Raw genomic sequence first — 25495 nt, 5'->3', positions numbered from 1 at the left:
ATATGACTACTGTCTCTGAAGCATAATGAACACGAGAAAAAGAAGAGGGGTAAAGCTCTGGTACTCAGATTTGCACAGTTGAGGGCTAGAAGCTTTCTGTGTAGCAAAGCTCTTAAACAGAGTACACTGCTTCTTGAGCTCATACAGGCACTGTCATGGCTGGCCCACCACCTGGATGTTTTGCAAGCTTGACAATTCAAAGAGATACTGCTTGGGGGGATTAAAGACTGTGAGTCGGATTCAGTGAATCCAAATCCCAGCAGAAGTTTGGCAGAGGACTGAATTGGTTCCTGGGATGCCAGCATTAATGGCTGAGGGCCAGACACTAATCTTAGATGCATGGCACGTGTCGCCTCCTATCTCGATTAAGCCACGTCTGTGGCTTGCACACAAAATGCATAACAGCAGATTTTCTAAGGCATATGCCGCTTCCAGTGCCATACGTCTTAGTTTAAAATCTGGTCCACAAGGTATGACTATTTCTTTTCTTTTTTTTTTTTTTTCTTCATTTATTTGATGAAGAAATTAAAAAAAAAAAAAAAAAGAAAAGGAAAGGAAAAGAAATTTTAACAGCACTCACCCTGTTTTGCCCCTCTGGCTTCTTCTTCATCTCCTATTCCCCTCCTTCCAAAGGATTCAATCTGTACCACACCAAAGACACAAATAAATTAAAGTAATAATAAAAGCAGCACAGGAAGATTATTTCCCTTTATTCGTTCTTCGGTACATGTGAGACATGACAGGATTCTATAAACTCCCAAGTATTTACTCTTTAAGCTAATTCTGCAGTGTTGTAAAACAACATGCAAACTGCAGGCTAGAGAAATAAGAGAGTCAGCATAGCAAAACTCGATTAGAAAGTTTGATTTGATTATCTGTTCCTTATTTGCACCACACTGCTGTTTCACTCAGAGCTACCTGACTGGAATATTTTCACTGCAATCTGAGCATGGAAACGAAGCTATCGGCACAGTACCAGGCTGCAGGAAGCACAGCATTTTATGTTGGAACATTGCAGCACGCTAATTGCTGCTTTGAAAATCATACTGCAAACATTTATTTATTTATTTATTTTTGCTTCATTTCATCTCTTGGCTTGGTGGAAAATGTCCAGAAATGATGTGGTTGAGCTTGAAGATGAGAAATGGGAGACTGAGCGTTTGAAAGGTACCATATGAGTGGATTGATGCAGTGTCTTAATGCACTGGCCTTGAACTATATGAACTTGGTGGTGAATTCAGCTAGATTGAGGAGAGTGGGAATCAATCAGTTTCTGATGGCACCAGAAGTTACAACAAAAGGGAAGATGGTTGTGTATTTATTGCCTAAGAGCTACACAGAAGACCCTCTTGTGCAATAATAATTAAAAAGGCTCAACTAGAGAGGTTAGCTTGAAAAACAAGGAACAAAAACACCCGACCTTTCTGTTCCTAGAAGAAAGCCCATTAGCTGAATGATTGATTTTGTGCTTAACTTTTTTCTTTTTTTTTTTCTTTTTCTGCTTGGCATGTATTTCTACTCTTGGTCTCATTCTCTTAAATTACATGAACAATGCCAAAGTATTTTAGCCATTGTATACTCAGACTAAACTGGGGAGGGGTACACAGGAGGCTAATTAAAAAGTCCTGTCGTACTGAAAGTCATTTTCAAGAAGCGACTTTTAGCCTTTCACGTTCTAGCAGGACAAACACCAGGAAATATACTGCTTTTGATTATTTTTTAAATGAAAGCAAGAATTTGTGTTGATTATGTATCAGTTTTTTAAAACCATATCCCTATTTCACTGACGCATGGCAATCAAAAAGAAATTTAAAAATTGCAATTGTGTGACACCTGTATGCTTCTGAAGTATTGCAACAAAGAATACCTTTTATTGTCACTGGTGCTGACTTTGCATAAGTCTCTCTTTTACACATTGGAATAGTATATAATGAAGATGAGATCGGTAGGGCCAAAAATCTTAATTTATTTATTGTATAAGTGTGATGCCAGCCACCTCCTGTTTTCATTATACCAATCTAATGCCAGCCATTTCCTGTTTCCATTAGACCATTGTAATGCTAGACTCCTACTGTTCTCATTAGTGCAGGACTGTGTAATGGCAACCACCTCATGTTTTCATTATAACAAAACTGTATGGTGCCAGCTGCCACTTATTTTACTTTACAGAATAGCATTTTAATGTAGTCCATACTCTTTCCAAGAGAATATATAGAGACATGTCAAGGACCTTAGAAGTCTACGTCCCCTAAGAAAATGTTAGGAAACACCCTACTTGACTGTTTTGTCAATGGAAGAATGGCAGAGAAATCATACAGAATACATAGAGACGAGGTTAAAGGCTGCAGTTAAACTGTTATGGAACATGGGTTAAATTCTAGCCACTGCGTTTCTGATCCATAACCTATCTGAGCTTCCAGAAGACGATAAAAAGGAGGTTGTAGTAGTTCAAAGTCTGGATTAGACTTCTAGGGAAATAGAAGTTAAATTCCTGGCTCCAGTGCATATTACTTGTGCAGACTATAACCTATAAATTCCCAGTCTTATTACTCCAATTGTGACTAGTCTGGAGATAATAAGATTTTCTCTGTCCAAAACATTGAATTGTTTTGTTTGGTTTTGCTTTGCTTTGCTTCTGTAATAGCTTTGCAATATTAAATATTTCAATACTTATCAGTAGTGCTTAAAAAGAAGTTGTAACTCCTTCTCCAGGGTATTCAAATTCTAGTGTAATAATATTAAATAATGCTAAGAAGTACTTGATGACACAAAAATCTTCAATTGATAGATCTTGAAAATGTAGCTTCTTTGAAAGCTCGAAGGGTTCTAAAAGGTGCGGTTAAGCTGTGGTTACATTGCAAAAGATTATGGCTATTTTAGGTTTTGTAGTAGGTATCTGAATAAACAAAACCTCTCTAATTCTAAGAGAAATAGAAGTACAAAATATTATGAGACTATTTTTACTAAAAAGTTTTTATTTTTTTCTTAAATTTTTCATTTAGATGCTCAGGTTTCTGGTGATATTAAACATTGCAGATCTAAAAAGAACGCCTATGTCATTGCTCTGTAAAGTCTAAGTAACTGCTATGTGGAGGTCCTGTAATATTATTGCAAAAATAAAAAATCTAGTTTACATAAGGAGACAGTGGCCTCAGGTCTATAATGAATGAATGAGCTGTGTTTTAGTTATAAGGCAGAGACACTACATCTACTGTTACACATACATCTGCTGTTTCTTTTCTGAAGCCTTGGGAGCTTGAAGTGCTTGCTATCAGGACCAGAAAATGCACCACAGTGAAGGCTGTTATTCTGTACCTGACCAAAATTATCAGTTCTGCACAGTGACTTCGGTTTTAATTATTCATGTGATTCCAGCTTGTTATGTTTTATCTGTTGTATGTTTTAATGATTTATAGCTTCACTGTAGCTTGGGAGGAGAGAAAAAAGACTCTGTGGACAGGTACCATGAAAATAAAACTTTACTGTTATTATAAATACTGGTACTTATATTTATTTTTTTCTGGAAGAAAACAGCTTTTTTTTGTTCCACTTTTCTAGTCTTGATGGAAAAACTGTGGTTAAAAGTAAAGGAAAGTGTTCTTTGTCATTCTCAGATTGTTGTATTATTAACATCACTGAATAGAGTAATTGACAGATGTGTTTAAGTTTTGTTAAAATGATTAAAAGCTCTGCAAATCATAACCTGTCAGTGTTCCCTGGGAAACAAAGACCTTTCCATCTGCTAGGGGATACTGTAAACGAATGTAATGAGTCACCTTTAAAATGACAGCTGTCACCTGTAGGATTTGAGACTTAAAGGTAGTGCAAAAATATAATGAAATACATATAAACAGTTGGTCAAAAAATAACCTTAATTTGTTATTAGTTTGATCACCTCTCTAAGGGCAGGGTGTCTCTGGTGTCTTGGATTAGGTCCAAGTCAGTAGGAAAACATGTTTGGTAATGTCACAGTTTGATAAGACACTATAGTCTTTCATATATCTTCGCACATTCTCTGTCACAGTCTTCACAATGAATAAAATTTTACGAGAATAGTGGCACGTCATAGCAGCACATTTAAAAATAATTTCTTTGAGCTACAGAAAACCAATAAAACTAAGGGAAAGGAACTGAGGGTGATGGGAGGGTTGCTCCACTTTTTGTTCACCAGCAAAGATAGTACACCTGTACTTCCTTCCCCTTCAATATTTAAGTTGTTTTAGTAAAGGTGAGTGATTTATCACTCCTTTGCTTGTACCATTGCTCCCTCTTTCTGATACATTATCTGAACTAAGGCAGGTGGAGTCATAACATTTTCTGTGAAATAAAATGCAAATTCTCCTATGCAAATGGGCCATTAAGAACTGAATTTGATTAAGCAGTGGTGGTAAATCAGCAATTATACTGCTTTTTCTTCCTTTTTAAATAGCAAGATTCCAGTACAAATAAAATCCAACAAGTCTGCAACACATTGTAGATGGTAATGCCTGTCACCGCTAAAAGAGAAATCCTAGGGCTGCTGGTGTACTTTACTGAATCTAGTATGTATTTTACCACCGCTCTGAGGAAATCTATGAAGATAAAGATGCTGAGTGCTTTGAGTCAGCTGGTAACAAAGTATACTAATTACAGCTTGTAATAATTTCCATTTTTACATAATTGTTGCATAGTTGTCAATATTATGCCAAATGAAATCCTTAGAATGTACTGGTGATTGTGATTAATATTTATGCTGCTGTTAAAAATGAGAATACTGTTAGCTTCATTGGTTTTGAAGATTTTCCGGATTATTTATAAAATTAAATAAAAATAATATTTAAAGAAATTCCCAAACGGAACAAACAGGTGGTTCTTCAAATACAGTTCTATCTGAATTTTATCTGGCTGCAAAAGTGCATTCTGTGCAAACACATGCATTGAACAGATTGGTCTTTCTCCAGACCACCCTTCAAGGCTTGGAAAAGTGGAGTAGCATTTGCTAGTATGTCTTCCAAACACTCAGGATGTGAAATAAAGACAGTAAATGAGAAGAGCTGGCATTCACTTACAAGAAACTAAGGGATTCCAGATTTGCAGCAGCACCTGGTGGTTCCTTGCAGTTGAGTGTTGTCATTTCCTATAGAAGCTTGAATTTCTTCCAGACAGGAGATGATGTGAATAGCACCTTAGACTACAGGAATTAGGGGTTAGCAGCAGAGCTGTCTCAGGTTTACATACTTGATCCCACAGTAAGCTTGGCAAATCTCCACAGAATCTTTTTAACATGTATTCTTGATTCAGATGTCCTCCAATTGTTCCTACTTCTCCTGCTGTTGCAGTAATATGGTGAGTCCCTGACACTTCACCTCTGCTTGGAGGATAAGAATAAGAACTGAAAGACTGCCCAAAGCAACATATTCCTTTTCCTCCTGTCTTGATTTCTGCCTTCAGCCACAATAACTTTTGCAGTTGCAATGTTTTTAAGAGTTAGCAGTCCAGAGATTATTTAAAAGTTCTAGAGAATTAATCTTCAAAAAAAGGTGAATTCTTTGGAATGTAGTTAAAGCACTGAATGTATTTACTACCATTACATAGCCTTTACCTGGGTTCCTAAATCTTCCATTCCTCTCTCTCCTATATTAGTCTACTGGAATAGGTGTATTTAGAAAAGAATGGTGGTGGATTTACAGTCATCAACAGTGTTACTCAAATTAGTTGTAGAGAAAAGTGCCACAAACAAGGTTATATTAGTCATTTTTCCTCTTTGTTTTATGGTTGATTGTTTTTTCTTTTGAATTCTAGAGACCACTTTTCAAAAAAACTTACTTTTTCAAAAAGTAAGTTTACTTTTTCTTTTAAGGGATTGTTTTGTCTTACTTTGACATGTACAAAAGGTTTAAGTCAACTAAGTAAATCCATTTTCTATCCGTATTGCTTCCTAAGTGAGTCAAGTAAACAGACTCTGCTGAGATAACACTGGAGTTCCAGTGGCAGTGAGCTGTTACATAACAGGGATCTGGGTTTACCTACTCACGCTGGTGCATGGAGTCACAAAAGTTATTATGGAAGCATGATTAACAACCTCTGGAGTCTCTCCTGGAAGAATAACACATGAAAGAAGCCCATAGTCTGGACAGCACCTCTGTTACGGAGTTTTCCACAACTACAGAATTTGAGCTGAGGCAAAGCCTCAATGTTTAAGAAGCTTAACTTGTGGTCAAAGATAAAAGCTTATTAACATTTGCTAATCTCTATTCTAAATCTCTTTTAACACAATGGTACCATAATGATATTAAAATAGTTTCATATGTGTTCCTTTTTGCTCTATTCACTATATCCATTCATTATAACAAAAGTGTTATATAACACTTGGTGACATACACAAATGTTATTATTAAATGATATAGCAGTGGCTTATAATAATTTTGTTCTCAATCTAGAATGACAGACAAGGGAATAGAAAATGTTTCCTGTAGCCAATGCAGCCTTAAGCATAGAAACTCAAAGGATATTCAGAGTAAATACAACTTCTCACCTGGTCTAGGACAATCCCTAAACACGAACTCACGATGAAATACATTGTTGTGATCCATATTATAGTTCAAAGATATGAAATGCACTAGTTAAATCTTCAGAATATACATTTTAGTTTGCTGTTTTCTCATAATTTCTGTTAAAAAAAATCTAAAAATAAATAATTTTCACTAAATATGAAATAGCTGTATGTTTATTTATCAAGAAAATATTCTTATTTAGAGCTGACTAGTTTACTACATGTGCCACTTCACTTAACAGGATCTACCGCTGAACTCACAATAGAAGATGAAGAATTGGTGAGAACTTTATAATTGTTTTAATTGGAAAATAAAAATATTATGTTAATGTATTATAACAAATCTAATATGATCAAAGTTTAACACAAATTATAAGAAATAAATGGAAGACTTATCTACTAATACTATGACTAATATTTTTTAATTATATGGTATGAAGTGTAAAACATTTTTGAAGACATTAGGAATCTGCTTTAAATTCTCTACATGAGAAAATTTGCAAAGTAAAGAACTTTACACAGACATATGAAAGGGAGGCGTGGTAACTAATAATAGGGACACTTGCAGAAATCACAGTATGTGGCTACATAAAAGATGCCTGTTGTAAAAGGGTTAAAAAGATAGATGCATGAAATGTTTTTCTAAAGACAGCAATAACAGAAATAGTTGAATGCAATTTTCTGACGGTGAGACAGATATGTTATTTCTATCTTAATGTTGATGCCAGCACAGAGATCCATTTTTTGTCACTCTCAAATCAAAACACTGAAAGGAGTTCTGTATGTGATTGCCCCTAAAATGATGGAAAAATTGCAGCCATTACAAAATGTAATTGCAAATTTGTTAAGGAGTTTTTCTTGCAAACACATTGCAAATATGTTTTCTGTACTGCACTACCAATCAATTGATTTCCAGAAGCTACTTAAGTGTTGGTTTTGACTTGGAAAAAGTTGAATATAACTGACTGACTGATCCTCTAGTTCTCTGGCAGCAGTTCAGCAGATGCACTTTAATAAGATTTCCATAGAGAGGGTGTTCAATGTACTGAATACAACATGTTTTCAGAAATGAAATTTTAATTATTCCATTTCTCAGTAGGTCAAAAATCTAAATCTGTTGTCCAAGTACCTATGTTTCAAACCACGTCTAAACTCTTGCTTCTTGCCAAGAAAAATCTGAATGTTTATGGATGTTTTGGAGTCTTGTCCAAACGAAAGGTATTATATCTCATCCAAAGAACCTAAAGGAGGGAACTATATTAGAACACTCTTCATTTTTAAAACTAACAAAAAGCCACAATTTGACCAGTATATATTTAGGGAACAAAAAACCCCAAACCAAAAAAACCCCCGAAAGTTGGAAAAAAAAAAAACCTTTAAAAAGCATAAAAAGGGATTGATTTCCCAGTTAGAGAAAAATGTTCCCTCAAAACTTGAATTAAGTCTTTTTGTGAGCCAGGCATTATTGAGAACCATTAGCAATAAATAAACCGAGAAACTGTGCTCTCTTCTCTGTATAATAACATATGTATTATGGAATATGCATCTCAGAAAATTCTTAGATGGCTCATTAATTCCCTGATCCATTTGTGCATGCACTATCGATACCAAGGTGACCTTTCACAAATCAAGCTATACATACAGCAGAGAGCCATCTCTTCTTTCTACCGGAGCAATTTCATTTTTAGGGAAACATTACTAACTGAAGAAATAAGCTTTCAGCTGCTTTCGTGTCTTACACTCAATAAAGGATAAGGATAGGATATTTATCCCATGAGCGAACACCCTGAAGCAGTTATACATGGTTGGCTTAAACGAGATCTAAGAATCTCTGTTTGACAGAGAAGCCACTTTCCAAATGAGAAATCAATGACTCTGTATTCTGGGTACAAAAAAAGCCAGAATGGTTTATCACTTGTTCTACATAAACTGTGCATCCACCCAAGCTCTGAATCACACACAACTGAAGACATAAGAGCAACATCCCAAGTCCAGTGAGGCCTTCAACAGCATAAGATACATTCTGGCAGGACTGCACAGCGAGTGGCTTGTTACATTTTGGAATTCAGCCTGTAGAAAGATAAATACATGTAGGAGGTTCTATGCCCAGCTAACCAGAGGCATGCTGGTTTTATTTCTGACAAAGACAGTTGCAGAAAACATGCAACAGGTAAAAGGTAATTCTACCTGCAGGACAAGCATGTATCTTCATAATACCTATAGTATTCTCAAAAAAACCTAAAATTGTATTTATCTCTCAAAAGCAATGTCTAATTACTTAAGAATTGGTAAAGAAAACCTAAATAAGCAAGCTCCCTAACCTCCCAAATCCTCAAAAATAAAAAAAAAAAATCCACTGTGGAGGCTTTACACCATTTGGTATGTCATTGCTACAGTCACATAGGAGCAAACAGAAAGGGACACATATTCAAGGGACTGATCATGATACTCAGAACAAAAAACTGACAAACAAAAAAAGAGGTTAATGAAAATGTTAAATTATAACAACAAACTCACACAAGTAGACATAAAACAGTCACATTTTTCTCAACATTTTGTCATATCATTTACAGCAACAGGAATGAAATTATTTACCTCTATTACTCAAGCTCTTAAGAAAGACACATTAAAAAAAAAGTAAAAAACCCCAACACTTTACATTTTTTAGATTATTTTTTTCCATCACTTGTATACTCAAGTAATGTTCAGATCTTTCATGCTGGGCTCACAGTCTTTAAGAACTTATCTCCTCAATTATAATGCTTTCGGTAAATTCACACCAGTGTACTAAACCAAACTATCCTTTATTCAGCTCCATGTTTCTATGAGCAAATAACAGCCTGTAGGGATGCAGCACATCAGCCGCTTGAAAGATAAACCTACTCAGCTTGATGAAAACTCTTCACCACCTTCCTGTTGAGAGAAAACGGTTACACATTTCTAATAAATGAAGCAGGAATTGTCATTTTTTTGGCAAACTGATAACTAGCAGTAACAGCCGCATTGCCACAAGTCGCTTTTCCAAAGTAATTACCATCAGGCTCCCTGTGGTATGCAGAGTTTAACACATTTCTTCTGTGTTAATGAATGCAAAAGCAGGCAACACCACTATTAGTAATTGCTTTTTATTCGTAGTCCTCATTTTCCAGATAGGTCACATTAAACACAGCCATTAAACAATAGCGGTTGAGATAATCCATACAATGTATGCTGCTTTTGTTTGGTTTTTTGTGTCATTCACCAGTCATTGGTGCAACTTTGAGCCATATGGGGAGACAGGGGCTGATAAATGCAAATGCCAACCTGTATCACTATTGGGCCAGAGAAGTTAAAACCTTAATCAAGTTTCATTCAATTACACTTCAGATCAACAAATCTTGATAGCCAATACTCCCATTTGAATTAATGTAATAATAGGCACTGCCTGATGTCAAAAGAAAGTAAATAAATAAGAATGAGTGGGTGTATATTATGCTAGGCTTCAGACTCTTCCTTGACTTCAGCAATTCCCCTCTCATTGGACAGCAAACAGCTTGAAAGTTTCTTTGAGTGATGTACCCTGCTCCACTATGATCAGTGTTTGACTTCTAGAGGTAAATTGGACTGGGAAACCTATATTTTCAAGTGGCAATCACAGTTCAGGAGAATCTCTTTCCTGATAAATGTACCTAGAAAAAACAAAACCAAAAAAAAACAGGAAAAAAAAAAATCTGATTTTGAGTCCTGATTTGATTGGCCAATTGTTTAAGGAACTCCCAGTTGCTGGCTTTCATTAATAGAGAAAAGAAAATAAAAAGAAAAAAAGAAAGAAATGTAATGTCTTGTTCACTATTCACAGTGTACAGTACAATTTTATTAGTTACTCAACTTTCCTCCTTTAACTCAGCCATTCTCCTTATAAACCTGTGGCAGATACTTTTTTACAGTTTTATAAAACATGTATGTAAGGATGTATGAGATAACTCATAAACTCTCTTTCATTGCTGCCTCTTTTTCCAGATATTAGAGATATCATTGAGAAAAAATACTTCTTATATTCCTTTGTGGGTAGCATTTCCTTCACACAGTCGGATTAATTTTGACTGAACCAGCAAAACTCATATTGCTTAAGCCCTGTTGGTTTATTCATTCATTATGTATCTGTTCTAAATTGTGAAACAGACTTTTAACCTGGGATTTCCTTATTGGAAGCAGGATGCCAGAGATCTACAACACAAGGCAGCTGTCAGCCAAATTAAATAAAAGAAAGATTTCCTAAACTTTTCTATAAAGCTATGAGTCATGAATTCTGAATTACCTCAGAGTGGTAAATAAATAATCACTACTAAATACAGATAATGTGTTAAACAGCTAAAGCTAGTAAATCACTAGTGACAGAGAGCCTTAAGGTAAATTCCTCTTACATTGGCACAGCCCTTTCTCAGAATGTTGTGGTTTTATGTCTTCAGAAACATACAATGAATTGTACAATTGGTTACTCAGTGTTAAAATCATTTATAAAATACACAAATCTCCATCACTTGACTGCATTTACATACTGGCTTAGATTTTGCTGAATAATGGATCTCACTGGCAGAACTAAAGACTTGGTGCACAGACACTGAGTGATGGGCACCACGGAAATACACATAAGAGACTGATCAAACAATAAGAAATCCTCTCCACTATGGAATTTCAAGCTATCAAGCAAAACCAATCTTGGGTCTCCTGGCCAAAAAGTAAAAAAAAAAGTATATATAACACAGACAACACCACATTTTAGATACATAAATTGTCCAAAACATGGAGAGCAGCTTGATAAAACATGTACAAGATCCCTTTTTTACAAGAATTTTAGCGTTTTTCAATAGCAGGAGCTAAAAGCAAACTGTCAAAATGGTTGTCTCCCAAATACAATTCATTGTAGGACAGACTAGCTAAAATCACCATTTAACAGCAATCTTAACATCAAAACAGGGTATTGAGTCAACTTTCTGTCTTGAACTGATGAAAACTATGGCTTTGTGGGATTTGAGATTGCCAGCCTCTTTTATATATGTTTGTATACCACAGATTAAATGTAATAAACCAAATACAATATTTTTTAAACAATGCACCATAGTGGTATTTCCAACAGAGTATCTCAAGTATGTAAGGGACAAATCCTGAACTAAATATTTCATTCATCTGCTCCTTGTCCTGTGCAAGTTCATTTTGAATGTAGGTTGCTTTTTAGCTTTTATCTGAAGACAATTTGATTTTTTCAAATGCAATAAGACACCCTTAGAAAAAAATAATAAAAAAGTAGAAACTATATCCCAAGTTATTCTGCTGATACTTTTAAGAACAAATGAAACCAAACTGAAAATTCGCCACCCCTCAAGAGATAAACAGTGTATATCTAGGACTTCAGTAAACAATTACACATTGCCAAGAATCCAGTAAAATATTGTCCATGCCCTACTGGTGTTGACATGGTTTTCCATACTATGAACTTAAAAGGAAAACTTTGAAAATGTTCGCATCTCTTAAGAAGCCAATCAAATATCCTACAGTAAACAGGCTGGCTGCATGTGTTTGGGGAAAAAAGAAAAGAGGTTCCAAATGTTGTTTCAAGTGTAATTTTTGTTATTAAAAATGGGTTTGCAATAGAAGCTTCTACAAGGACTTGCACGTAACCATGACTGATGGATGTATTTGTAAGCCATTCTGTTAGCTCCATCAGCTCACTCAAACACATTTTGAACAGATTATGTACTGCAGTACTTCGTAGACCATACATTAAACAAGAGACTTTGCTCTGAGGCGCTGCTTCCCACAATCCATGGGGAAAAGGAAGCAGGAAAAAACAAAACTCATAGAGTTCGACAGCTACTGAGGCAACACTTGCCATTTACAATATAAGCCCAAATATTTTTGCAACACAACTATATATTAATTTAATAAAATACACAATATAGCTCTTATACACTCAACAATTTGGCTCATATGCACTGAATCTGCAATAAATCAATAAAAATATGTCATTTGATGTAAACACACTGAATCTTCTTACATTTGCACATTTAAATGATCATGTGATTTGTGTGGATGTCTAAGACATTTTCACTTTCCTGAGCTATTTTAGTGTCCACAAATGAATAAAAAAGTGTTAATAATGTTAATTTCCTTTGTGTATTACCCTTAAAGGTAACTTTTTTTTTTTCAACCTTTCCTTCATTTTTTTAAAACTTACTGCTAACTATTTATAATTTTGTTGGACACTAAAATGCTAAATAGATATTAAAATCTTCTTTACTTTTTTATCAAGTGAATTAGCTTATGTATGTGCAGGACAAGATGGACTATTTAATTTTACATTTAACCTTAATATGATATGAAGTGTTTTACTAATGGTTAGGATATGGGTTTTTTGAATAATGATCTGGAATGTGGTTTTTTGTTTTCTTGTTCCTTTTTTTTCACTTTTTTTTCATACTTGTGGCAGATAGGTAACTTTGTACATAAACGTTTACCACAAATGAATGTTAATGTTTGGTGTCTCTTGGACTACTACAAGAACTCTTTTTAGGACTTTCAGTAGAAGCCTGTGGTAACTGCTGGAAATCCACCACAGATCAGAATTATTCAACCCTGTTTTTCTTGGGGTTTATACATAAACAGTAAAGTCAGCATCAGCTGTTGAGGACAGTCTTAAAGTATCAGACGTATTTCCATTCCACCTTTCTCAAACCTTCCTATCAGATTGTCAAAATGGCATCATCTTTCCTTCTTTTCTTTTGTTCTTAGTGTACTTGACTCTGTCCTAATGGAAGTTTGGTCGAAATGAAACCAGTGTTATCTGTCAAAAAGAAAGAGCAGTGAAAAGAACATACTTGTGGGCACTTCAGATGTTCACTAAAAGCCTTAAAGCAGCATTGGTCTTCCTTCATTCCTGCAAATCTGTTACAAAGAGGGGGGGTATTTATTTATTTAATTTTAATCAGCAGAAGACGAACGTAACTGCCAGCCTGTCCTTGTTTTCCCCCTCACTTTCTGACGGTCACAGGATCACTTCCCCGACAGTCCTGCAAGAGCTTGTCTATTTCTCTCACAACTTCCTCGGCATCCACCGACTCCCTGCCTAGATCCCGGGCTGAACGGTCTAACTGCTCCAGAACAGAGTCCATCTCACTCGAGTCTCGGCTTACTCGGGAATGCACATCTGCAAAGGCCCTAGCCATCTGATCTGATGCAATGAAGGGAGCGTCTTTCGACTGTTTACTAGGCGATAGATACTGACTGTCAGTTGACAAATACTGGCTGTTTGGTTCAGCCAAGGCTCCTGATTTCACTTCACAACCATCCAGTGGTCCTTTTGTTGAGGTGCAAGGCTCAATGCATGTCTTGGTTGGGCTGCTCGATGCTGAGGGAACCTCCTGAAGCAGAGGACTCAGGGCACGTTTGGCTTTTAAGTAAGGTTTAACATTGGCAATGAGAATAGTGTGCTCTCTCTTGTCTTTCCCAAATGTACAAAAAGTCTTTTTCCCAGTGGGATTCACAGTTTCATATGTCTCAGTCTCAACATTAGCTTCAACTGTGGGTACAAAGAGATTTGTGCGATAATCTGCATTCTCAGCCTGACTGGCTGCAGGGAATTGTGGCATCCAACACCTGTCAGAATGACCAAGAACTCTGCATTCATCTGTGCAGTTAACACATTCTTCTTGCTCTGTAAAACAAAAGGGAAAGAGAAAAAACTCTAATTATAAGTGGATTTCTTTAAACTAATGCATAGGCTATGATCAACATGTGATGGGCTTACTTGACATCTGGTTTCTTAATTATGGAGAAAAAGAAGAAGCTATAATTAAAATATTTCAGAAGGATTGCATAAACCTGCTAGTTGAGGCAATAGATTTATTTAACTCTGTTCTCTAGGTATTAAAGCATTCACACAGCCCAATGGAAGTATAAAGGGGTCATCAGAGATTCATTCTCAGTGGAATTGAACTTCATCTGTAAATTAATCTGCTGTAGAAATCTGTTAGGCTTTGTTCTGTAAAACATCCTAGAAAAGAGTGAATAGTACTTAAGGAACTCAAAAGACATTATCAGGATTAATTTTTCAAATCAAATAACTGAGCAATGACTGCCTTTCTGGAAATACAAACACTTTATAAAAATCAGCAAGCTGGCTTTATACTTTTGTCACCTCCATTTTACTTAGAATTGTTATGTTGTGTGACAGTCACAAAATAAAAAGGTTTTCTTAAAAAGCCTACTTTTCACGCTGAGAACAGAAAACTAGAATTTTCTATCAGTATGCATTAAATATAAGCTTGTCAAAAAGTACATATTGCAATTTTATTAGACATAAGTATGGATCATGCAGTTTTCCTTTTTTTTTTGTTTTGATGCAAGTAAGTGAAAATGGATTTGCTCAATACATACAGTTTGGAAAAATGACAAACCGTGACACAGTATTTGAACTGATAATGTTTTCAGGTAGGATTTCTATATTCTTTTTTCTTTCAAATAATGTAGCTAAATAAGATTTTTTTTATTCATTACATTTTTAGAACATAAATTTTGATATTTCCTGTTCTACAATTTAAAGACGTAAAGAAAACCTCTGCTTTAAAAACCTTAGCTTGTCTGTCATTTTACAGCACTAGAATATGTCGAGGTCATCATTTACTATTTTGTAATTGTATGCACATCTCCAACTCAATGTCAGGAATAAGGAAAATTCTGGAAATACCCCTTAAATCTTTTTTTAGAAAAACACAGCTCAGATCTAACTCTTTTTCTTTTTCTTCTCAGTATTCTCAGCCACTACTGATAGAATAAATCCTTTTATCATCTCTAGGTTTCAATCAGGTATACACAGGTACTTAGCTGTTAAGCGTATTCTTCCACAAAATGGGCAGATAGTATCAAATATTCATTTAGGAATTTTGTATTTAAAGTATGCCTTGAATTCCAGTTAGACAAGGAACTATGAGTATACCTTTAAATGTAAGGATGAAGCATACACATACATAGACATGCACAACACATCTTCAGAAAAGCAGAGCAGCCTTCTTGACCCAAAGACAGGGAAAATCTAAGTAATCATCATCTTTCTAAGTTAGAAACTAAATTCCTAGTAATCTTATAATATCATCATCAGATTCATGGAGGGTTGCACTGCAGAAACCTGACAGAAGAAACATCAAAGGTAATCTATGGGAATACAATAGCATAAACAGCTTTGTCTGTTCGCATTTCTAAAAAGACATGGAAAATTGTGATTTAAAATTAAATAAAATTGAGCTATGTCACAATGATCAGTTTAATCAGGATGAGGCAATTTACTCAGAACTGATACTTGTTAATGATACAGTTCTGTGAAAAAGTGTCATTATTCATACATGCTCCATTCCTTTGAGAGTTTGAAACCTGAGACTGTTGTAAGCTCTGAAAAAAATAACAAAAGCAAAAGAGAATGAGATACAGGGAAGGGAGCATAAAGAGTTATTTTTGAGGAAAAGAATATAACAGAAAGGCTTTAAATATAACATACAGAGAGGTGAGTCAGCCTCAGCTCTGTGCCTAAGACGATCATGGAACAGATCTTCTTGGAAGATATATCAAAGCATATGTGAGACAGGGAATTGACAAGAGGCACACACTATGGCTTCGCCAAGGACAGATTGTGCCTGACTAATGTGGCAGCCTTGTACAATGGAGTGACTGCATCAGTGGGCAAGAGAAGAGCAACGGATGTCAACTACTTAGACTTCTGTAAGGCATTTGATCTTGTCCACCACAATATTCTTGCTGCTGAATTGGAGAGATATGGGTCTGATGGGTTGACTGTTAGATGGATACGGAATTGTCCAGATAGTCACGTCAAAAGAGTTGCAGCAAACTGCTCAATGTCCATGTAGAAGAGAGTAATGAATAGTGTCCTTTAATGGATGACACTGGGACCAATATTATTTAATGTCTGCATCAACGACTTAGACAATAGGATTGAGTACACTCACAGCAAGTTTGCAGATTACACCAAGCTGAGCGGTAGAGATCATTTGGTAGAGAAAAAAGGATGCAATTCAGAGGGGCTTTGACAAGCTTAGGACTGAGGCTATGCAAACCTCATAAAGTTCAACATAAAAGCCATGAATTTCAACAAGTGTAAGTACAAGGTCCTGTATGTGGGTCGGGTAAATCACCTATATCAATATAGGATAGGGAATTAATGGATTGAGAGCAGTGCTGCAGAGAAGGACTTGGCAATGCTGGTGGATGAAAAATTGGACATGACCCGGCAACGTGTTCTCACAGCCCAGAAAATGACACGTATCTTGGGCTGCATAGATGGAAAGAGGGTAGATTTAGATTGTACATGAAGAAGAAACTCTTTCGTCTGTGGGTGGTGAGATACTGGAACAGGTTTTGCAGAGAATTTGTGGATACCCCATCCTTGGAGAATTCAAAGTCATGTTGGATGGGGCTTTGAGTAACATGATCTAGCGAAAGATATTCCTGCCTGTGACAGGGAATTGTATTGAACAATCTTTCAAGGTGCCTTTCAACCCAAAATATTCTATGAGTGTATGACATCTGAATAAAAGTAACTGCACGCTGGTTTTAATGCACAATAAAACTTAGAGTTATCATAATGAAAAGCAAGAGTAAAAGACAATCCCGACTCTGGGACTATAACACACTGACAGAACTTGGGAGGATTTTAAAGAAGAGATTTAAGACTGTAGTGTTTGATTTTACCTCACTTGAATGAGATGTTTATGCATAACCGTAAACAGAACATACGTGGTGACAATTGCTTAATGAAAAATGAGTCAGACAAATAAAGGACATTACTATACATCTCATTCTATCCATTAGTTCACCTCCAATAAAGTTTTGTATATAGTTTTCCAGAGATTCTACAGCACCAAACAGCTGCTGCTTAAAACAGCCAAAACTGCTACTCAATCTCTCTCAAAAAAAAAACCCAAACAAAAAACCCAAACTCCAACCAAACTTTACAAAATAAACTAAATCAAAATATTTTAAAAGGCAAATGGGGCAAAAGCATTGGAGAGGAAGCCTCCAAGCTTCCGTAGAATGAACAGTAGTTAATACTAGCTATTTTGATTAAATTTTGTCACAGAAATCCAACAGAAACAAACAAACAAACAAGTGCAACCCTTTCACGTTAATTCTAGCAATTTAGATTTTGCAAATCATTGCTATTAATTAATTTTGTTCTTTTTCTCTTCCTCTTAATCCCATAGAAGATATTTGTAGTGAGACCAGCCTCTAGTTTTAATAGTAGACCTACATAGTAAGGAGAAATAACAGTGTTTTGTTTAGGACTTTTTCTAACCATGTCTAAAACTGTTTTTCTCTTATATGTAATTAATGACAACATTAAGTAAAAGTTTTCTGGCACTTTTAATGGTTTCCCTAAGCAATTAGCCAACTTTCACACTGTTCTATTTTGTAAACTTAACTATGCTTTGTATGATTCTTTGAAAATAATTTTTGGGTTTTTTTTTAGCAAAAAACCCAAACATGCTGCATGTTAGCTACCACAAAATGCTCAGACCTGCACAGTTAATTGACCAACACTTCTCTCTGTTGCTTGCTATCTTTTCAATTATTCTATTAAAGCAGGACTCCTTTTTAATCCTTTTCTTTCTCACAGAAAAAAAAAAAAAAAAAGTAGCACTCCCTGTAAAACTTTCTAACTATATTTAATGGCCCAAGAGTTGATAGTGTACTGGGACACCATCAGTGGACACAACTGGAAAGATTTCATTAAACCACAAAAAGGCCATCTGTAGAAGGGAAACTCTGTATTTTTCAGGTAGTAGTGTCGTGTCATATTATTTTAAAATATTTTAAATAAATGTTCATGTGTTTATATACAATTCTCTGCTACCTACACTGACACAATATATATGCATATGAAATATACAACTGGGAAATTCTATTTGGACATTGTCTTTTGTTCGAAAACTTGACCAAACTGTCCTTGTTTAAAAAATAAATAAATAAAATTATTCCTTAAACTGACATTGAAATAAAAACTTTAGATGAAAAGTAAAGATCAGAGGTTGTTAGCCACTAGTACTATGCTAGGTACTCAGAACTGTGCCAAAAACTAGGCTTTGAGATTTTCAAAACTGATTAGATTCATTTTGTTGTAATGAAGATTTTATATTCTTAGCTTTTATGCACACACGTACACCTACACTAGATAACATGATATCTCTTACACAGTATTTGCATGATTCATTACTGCCAATAAAAATAAAAAGTATGCTGGCAATCTCTAAGTAAAAGACATATATATCATATACCATATATGTATTATATATATTTCATACCATATCTTTCTTCATTTTCTCATTTCCTGCATTTGCTAAAGCAGTTTTTATACTGTGTTCATACTCACAGTATTGACTAACTTTCCATTTGTGCTCCCTGGGCATCCTAGCAGTGATTGTATTAAATATGAAGAAAAAAAAAAAAAGAAGAAAGAAACACTGAATGACCTTGAAGTGAAAACCACTTGCATCACATGAGTGTTGGTGTGCTAGTCTTGAAAGTCTGTGTCTTTTCACTTCACTCTTATGTTACATCATAGGAAACTTATTTTGAGTATTGGTTCTTAAGCATTATAAACTGCTCATCTCACCACTAACCTGTAATTTTGACTGCTACATTTAGCAGACGGTGAAGAAAATAGAACAGCTACTTTTGTACTAGTAGCAGAAACTGTAAACAAGAAGTGAGCTATAGCTACCAAGGGCCAAATTAGTTTATATAAGAAAAATAGGACCAATGTAAAGTAAAATATGTAAATATATATATACATAAAAAATAGGTCATACACTGTGTTGAACAACAAGGTGTGCTGGTAGAGTGATATGCACCATCACTCTATATCTCTTTATTTGTCTCCCTCATGTTGAAAATAAACCCTTAAGAGTGCTACTGTGTGCAATAAACAGAAGGAGCCTAAAGGTTTTCCTAACTCTCTGGAGCTTTAAGGGTAAACAATCAGAAGTACTTTATGCACTTAGGGAAAAGCATATGCTAAAATAGAACCGCAGAATTATCAGCCATAGAAAGAAAAGGAAATAAGGTATCTGGAAAAAACAACCACCTAGATAAGAAATGGATACTGGATATAAATTTAAGATGGTGCAGGATGAAAGTTATGTTGGTAACATAAAATGCAATGCAAGATATGTATTTCGGTGCAACATAAGACATATCTTATATATTTTATTCTGTATTATCAGAGGAGCTATATTTAACATCTGCCTTCTAGAGAAAGTTTAAAGTAAAAGATACTTCTGTTGTGCTCTCTTTAATTTCCTATGATTTCCTCATAAATATTTTGAACAGAATTAAATATTGGTACTGATTTCACTTTAACTATTTTGTACTGTAAAGTTAATTAATTAATGCTTTAGATAGCTGGCTCCTTTCAATGGCTAAAACTGAGATAACATAGTTTGACTCACTAATTATATGAAATTTGCATAACGATAACAAAGAAGAAACTCAAGAATTTTTTTAAACAGTGACTCAATGTAGCCAAACTGAGTTAATAAATATGTTTTTCCTAATTTAATTGGATCTTAATTATTTAAATTACACATACACACACAAAACAGAAAAGCAAATTAAAAGTAAACAACCCATATACCTAAAACATCAGATTGCAATAATTTTCAAGAAATATTTCATTTACTATGTTTATAAAATGAAGAACACCATACTGTGTATAAAAGTACTCCATAAGATGTAATAGCAAATGTCCAGGCTTTTAAATAGGGGAAATCAGACTCTGAATATATATGCATTTATACATGTAAGTACATATATACACATATATTTAAAGTCTGATTTCCCCAATGCACAAATCTGGACATACACCTAGATCTAGACCTAAACAATCATATTCCTTCAAAAACCTGTAAATGATATTATGAAATTGTATTTGATGTTAAATAAGCCAGACAGAGTTTTGATCATCATAATTTATAACATTTGACATGGTAAATGGTCAAGTGCATTCTTTCCTAAGAACTTTTTACTCACAAAATATAAAGAAGGTAGCTTCATATTACCCTTTGTTCATCAATGAAGGCTAAATCAGAACACGGCTAGATAAATACACGAATAACACTGCATATTTTTAAACATCAGTAGTTTTTGTTATTTTTATTTTCCTAGGAAATGCTAGCCTGTCTTTCAGATGTCTTACCCTTCTTTACCCTTACTTTACTCTTACTCTACTCTTACCTTAAACAGGTGGTACCTAGTGTTCCTATCATGTAAACATCTTCTAATTTACTTTTTTTTCTTTCCTATAAATATGGGAATTAAAAAAATATCATTAACTGCTATGGATGGCTCATTGGATGATTCAGTTGATTGGAATGTTTATAACCTAACAGCTCCAAAAAAAAAAACAAAACCAAAACCAAAACCAAACAGATGACCCATTCCAAAATGTATGTTTTCTTTTTGAAGTACACATTCTTACACAGCTGATACACTGCTGTGGCAGCCCAGTGAAGTTCTCACTGACTGGAAAGGGGAAACGGAACTACCACTTTTAAAAAAAAGCTGGAAACTCTGCTGAGGCACGTGGAAAATAAGGAGGTCCTGCACCTGGGTCAGGGCAATCACAAGCACATTTACAAGCAGTCTGGAGAATGGTTTGAGAATAGCCCTCAAGAGAAGGACTTGGGGCTGTTGGTGGATGTGAAGCTTAATAAGAGCTGGCAATGTGTGCTTGCAGCCCAGAAAGCCCACCATACCCCAGGATGCATCAAAAGAAGTGGGATCAACGGGTTAAGGGAGATGATTCTCCCCCTCTACTCAGCTCTCCTGAGATCTCACCTGGAGTACTGCATTCAGTTCTGGAGTTCTCAGCACAGGAAGGACATAGATCTGTTTGTGCAATTCCAGAGGGCTTGAAAGATGATCAGAGGGCTGGAGCACCTACCCTATGAAGACTGGCTGAGATATTTGGGGTTGTTCAGCCTTGAGAAGAGAAAGCTCCAGGGAAGCCTTCCATAGCAGCCTTCCAGTACTTAAAGGGGGCCTACAGGAAAGACAGGGAGGGGCTTTTTATCAGGAAATGCAGTGACAGGACGGGGGGGTAACGGCTTTAAGCTGAAAAAGGGGAGATTTAGATATTAGGATAATTTTTGTTTTACTCTGAGTGTGGTGAGACATTGGAACAGGTTGCCCACAGAAGTCATGGAAGCCTCATCCCTGGAGGTGTTCAAGGCTGGGTTGGATGGGGCTTTGAGCAACCTGATCTAGTGGAAGGTGTCCCTGCCTATGGACACCTATGGACACCTCCCTATGGCAGGGAGGATGTAACTATATGATCTTTAAGGTCCTTTCCAACCCAAACCATTCTACGATTCTAGGATGCAATCTACCTTCACTCTTTAAGTGCTCTTTGCCTTATACAATGAACAGTATTTCTGACCCTTATTTCACATTACAGAGAAAATGATCTGCATTTGAATGTATGCATGGAGTTCACACTGACTTCTCTAGGACTCAGATTCATTTCACCCTGGATGTTGTGAACACGTGTTCATTATTGAAAATATTTCCATTCAGAATTCACTCAATAATGAAACAAGACATAAAATACTCTGTAGCTTTTATTTCTCTGATCTAACCACAAACACATTGCCTAAAAAGCCCACCAGTTCTTGCTTTAGACTAATAAATTAAGGTATGTTTTATATATCGTATTACTCTGAATAGATACGAAAGATCTGCATTTGCTATACGTGTGTAAATGGCATCTATTGTAGAATAGAGAATATAAATAACTATGCCTTTTGAAATGTCAATAACTCCTCCAAGATGACCAAAAAACCTCCCAGAATTGATATAAAAAGATGCCTTACTTTTTTATTTCAGACAGGTGATTATCTTTACTAAAGAACTGAAAAGATCGTAGATAGGTATTTCTTACAGGAGAAAAATAATGGGCTGCTTTGATATGTCCTAAACACTGGGGTGATATGACGCATCTGATGAGAACAATCAGCTAGAGTACTACTTCTGTGGCTGGATTCCTGTTTAATTACAATTGATTTTGACATAAATGAGCAGAGGTAAACAAATACGTTTATACACATGCTTGTTGTTATTAAACAGAGCTGTCTCCAATCTGAGTATTTATATTGGCTTGTCTGTTTAAAGGCTCCTTTGAGTTAGGGAAAGCAATTATGTAGCTCAGATTAGCAAAACGACTGGCAGTAAAATGAGAATGGACTGCCATTTCTTCAAACCTCTTGCATCTAGTGGTCTTTTCCTGATATGGGGAAATGTAGACTGGATATTAGGAAAATTCTTCAATTAAAGGGTTGTAAAGCATCAGAACAGGTTGCCCAGGAGAGTAGTTGAGTCACAATCCATGGAGGTATTTAAAACATGTGTAAATGTGGTCCTTAAGGACATGGTTTAGTGGTGGACTTGGCAGTGTTAGATTTAGATTAGATTCTATAATCTCAAAAGTATTTTCCAATCTAAATGATTCCATCATTCTGTGATTCTATATTATAACTACAAGCTTCTGAGGTCTATAATGCTTAGACGAAGTTTCCCTGTTGTTGTTTTTTGGGGTTTTATTTCGAGTGTTTTGTTTAGAGTTGTTTGTTTGTTTGTTTTTGGACACAGGATAGAGAGAATATATTTTTAATATTTACATGGCACAAAACACTTCAAAAGCAATAAAAAACTGGTGGGCCTGTGGATTTAATTCTAGTTCTCATTTGCCCGAAACCATAAATATTGGAGGAATATTGTGGCATTACATGCAGCACAACAGAACATGTAACATTTTCTTACAGAAGTAAATATTAAATTCATGTTTATGATTTAATGGCAATCATATATTTTTTACTTGAAGACAGCATAAGAGCAAGAAAAAAAAATTTGTTACCTGAAAATTTTCCATCCTCACAGCGGGCTGGTCCACAGATCCCAACAATGGGTCTTTGGCCTCTGCCTTTCTGTTCTGAAGGCAAATCAGACCTGTGAGTCACAGACAGGGATAGGCTCTGCTTCCAAAATTCACAACAATGTCAAAACTTCCACAGACAGAAAAACAATCTCTGTCTGTGGCCCAAGCACAGCTCACAGCCCTTGACATTTTTCGCTATGCTTCTCAAATGTGCAGACACAGAATTTTATAATTCACAGTGAATGGAAGATGCCTGATTGAAAAAAAGGAGTGTCTCATTTCTTGCTGTCACAGGAGAGAGAGTAGATGCTGAGAATGAACACCCAGTTTTGGTTTCCAACATTTGCCTGTAAGTCAGGCTGGAACCTACTCTAATTTGCAGTAAAAAGACCATGTGACAGTCATGAAAAGATATTTTGGCCTCTTCCCCACCCCAACACCACAGAACACTTCCTAGTCCAAGGCTGCAGGGAAAAAACATAAAAGCATTTAGCTGAGAAGCTTCAGGGAAACTTTAATAATTTGACATACTACTAGTTTAAAACAGTAAATCTTTGTCTAGAGCCCAAGAGCTGTTTCCTGGAAAAGAAGACAAACAAAACTGCAGTAATTAACAGAAGAGGACAGTCTTGTGGATCTGTTAGAAAATAATATTTTGAATATAACACATTTTCCTACTCTTAATCAAGGCAGTTCCATAGATTTTACACTGGGATTGTTTCAGAACTGACACCTAAAGCTTCAATTACTCTTAAATCTTAAGCCTAACTAAATTTATGTAATAATTTTAAGAATTTGCATGATATTTATATTCTTTTATACTAACTTTATTGTGAGCTAGTCATAATTGTAATAGCAATAATTTACATTTCTTATTTGTAATATTGTGTATTGTACTACAAAGCAGGGCAGCCTGATCTAGTGGGATGTCCCTGCCCATGGCAGGGGGGTTGGAACTAGATGATCTTGAAGGTCCCTTCCAACTCTAACTATACTATGATACTATATTTAGGAATTCAGCCATTAACCAGGCACATTGTGCAGTATCCTATAGAAATGTTAACAGACTGTACAGTTAGAATCAAGAAGTTAGAAGTGATTATGATTAAGAAAAAGCAATGAATGGGAAAGAAAGACAACATTAATGAAAATATAATCATGCTGTTGACATTTCCTGAAAATGCCAATATAAAAGCTCCATAATTTAAAGAAGCTATCCCCATCTGTCACACCATCATGCCACTGACGATTAACTATATATTATACCACTGAGCCTTCCTCAGCGGTTGCCAATTATCTCACTGTACAAATCTTTAATTAGAAGGCACCAAGCTTTTTGCTTTGTAAGCTTGTCTCAAATTTGGATATGACAACTTGTTCACAGACATTGACTGATGAGGGTACTACCGAGGAGAGAGACATGACTGGCTTCTGAAGATATCTGTTTCTATGTGCTTTTGATATGTCTGTTTACATACTGATTATAGGGAGATTCTCTTGAATGGATGTCTGTCAGGTTCTGTGTAGGAGCACGATTTTGTCCAGAACAGAATCAACACAGTAAAGCTTTTCAAATGCTGTCCATTTTCCTTTACAAAGTCTCTCTAAAGGCTATATGGATGTTGAACCATTCAAAATCCGGCCAGTTTGGTGAAAGAGTAATTTCCTCCACATTCCTGCCAGCATGCCTGGATTGACATTCAAAATCTCCTTTACTAGACACAATAAGACCATGTCTAGTTTATACTGATAGATGGAAAAGTCCAATGGGTATAAATGTCTGCCTCAAAAAGTTGATGTCGTATACAGTCATATGCTTGGACTTCATGGGAGGAACAATGCATCTGACAGAACAGAAGGAAGAACACTTTTCATAATGCTGCTCTCAGAAAAACCCTTAAGTTGTCCAGGCATCTTAAGGAACTCTTACTTGGACATACAAATTCAGAAATATCTTCCAAATAAAAAGGAAATGATTTAAGAGTTTCCTA

The 25495-nt window shown here is 35.5% G+C and overlaps 1 protein-coding gene across 6 annotated transcripts in view; it reads right to left on the bottom strand.

Annotated features, from left to right (window-relative positions):
* Window positions 1-6945: 6945 nt before the first annotated feature.
* Window positions 6946-25495, bottom strand: part of PCDH17 (protocadherin 17) — a 93018-nt gene continuing 74468 nt past the window's right edge. For 4 of the 6 annotated variants that reach the window (XM_054074596.1, XM_054074616.1, XM_054074605.1 and 1 more), the window contains exons 5-6: window positions 23484-23558; window positions 6946-14222 (exon numbers count right to left, since the gene is read on the bottom strand). In XM_054074596.1, the coding sequence (XP_053930571.1) occupies window positions 13540-14222; window positions 23484-23558 (758 nt within the window). In that variant the 3' untranslated portion in view covers window positions 6946-13539. Of the gene's footprint in view, window positions 14223-23483; window positions 23576-25495 lie in introns of all 6 variants that reach the window. The other 2 variants (XM_054074633.1, XM_054074625.1) reach the window with 2 other exon arrangements.

Source organism: Cuculus canorus, chromosome 1 (assembly GCF_017976375.1).
Source record: "Cuculus canorus isolate bCucCan1 chromosome 1, bCucCan1.pri, whole genome shotgun sequence".
NCBI lineage: Eukaryota > Metazoa > Chordata > Aves > Cuculiformes > Cuculidae > Cuculus > Cuculus canorus.
Note: the sequence above shows the minus strand (reverse complement) of the source record. Positions and strands in the feature narration are given on the sequence as shown.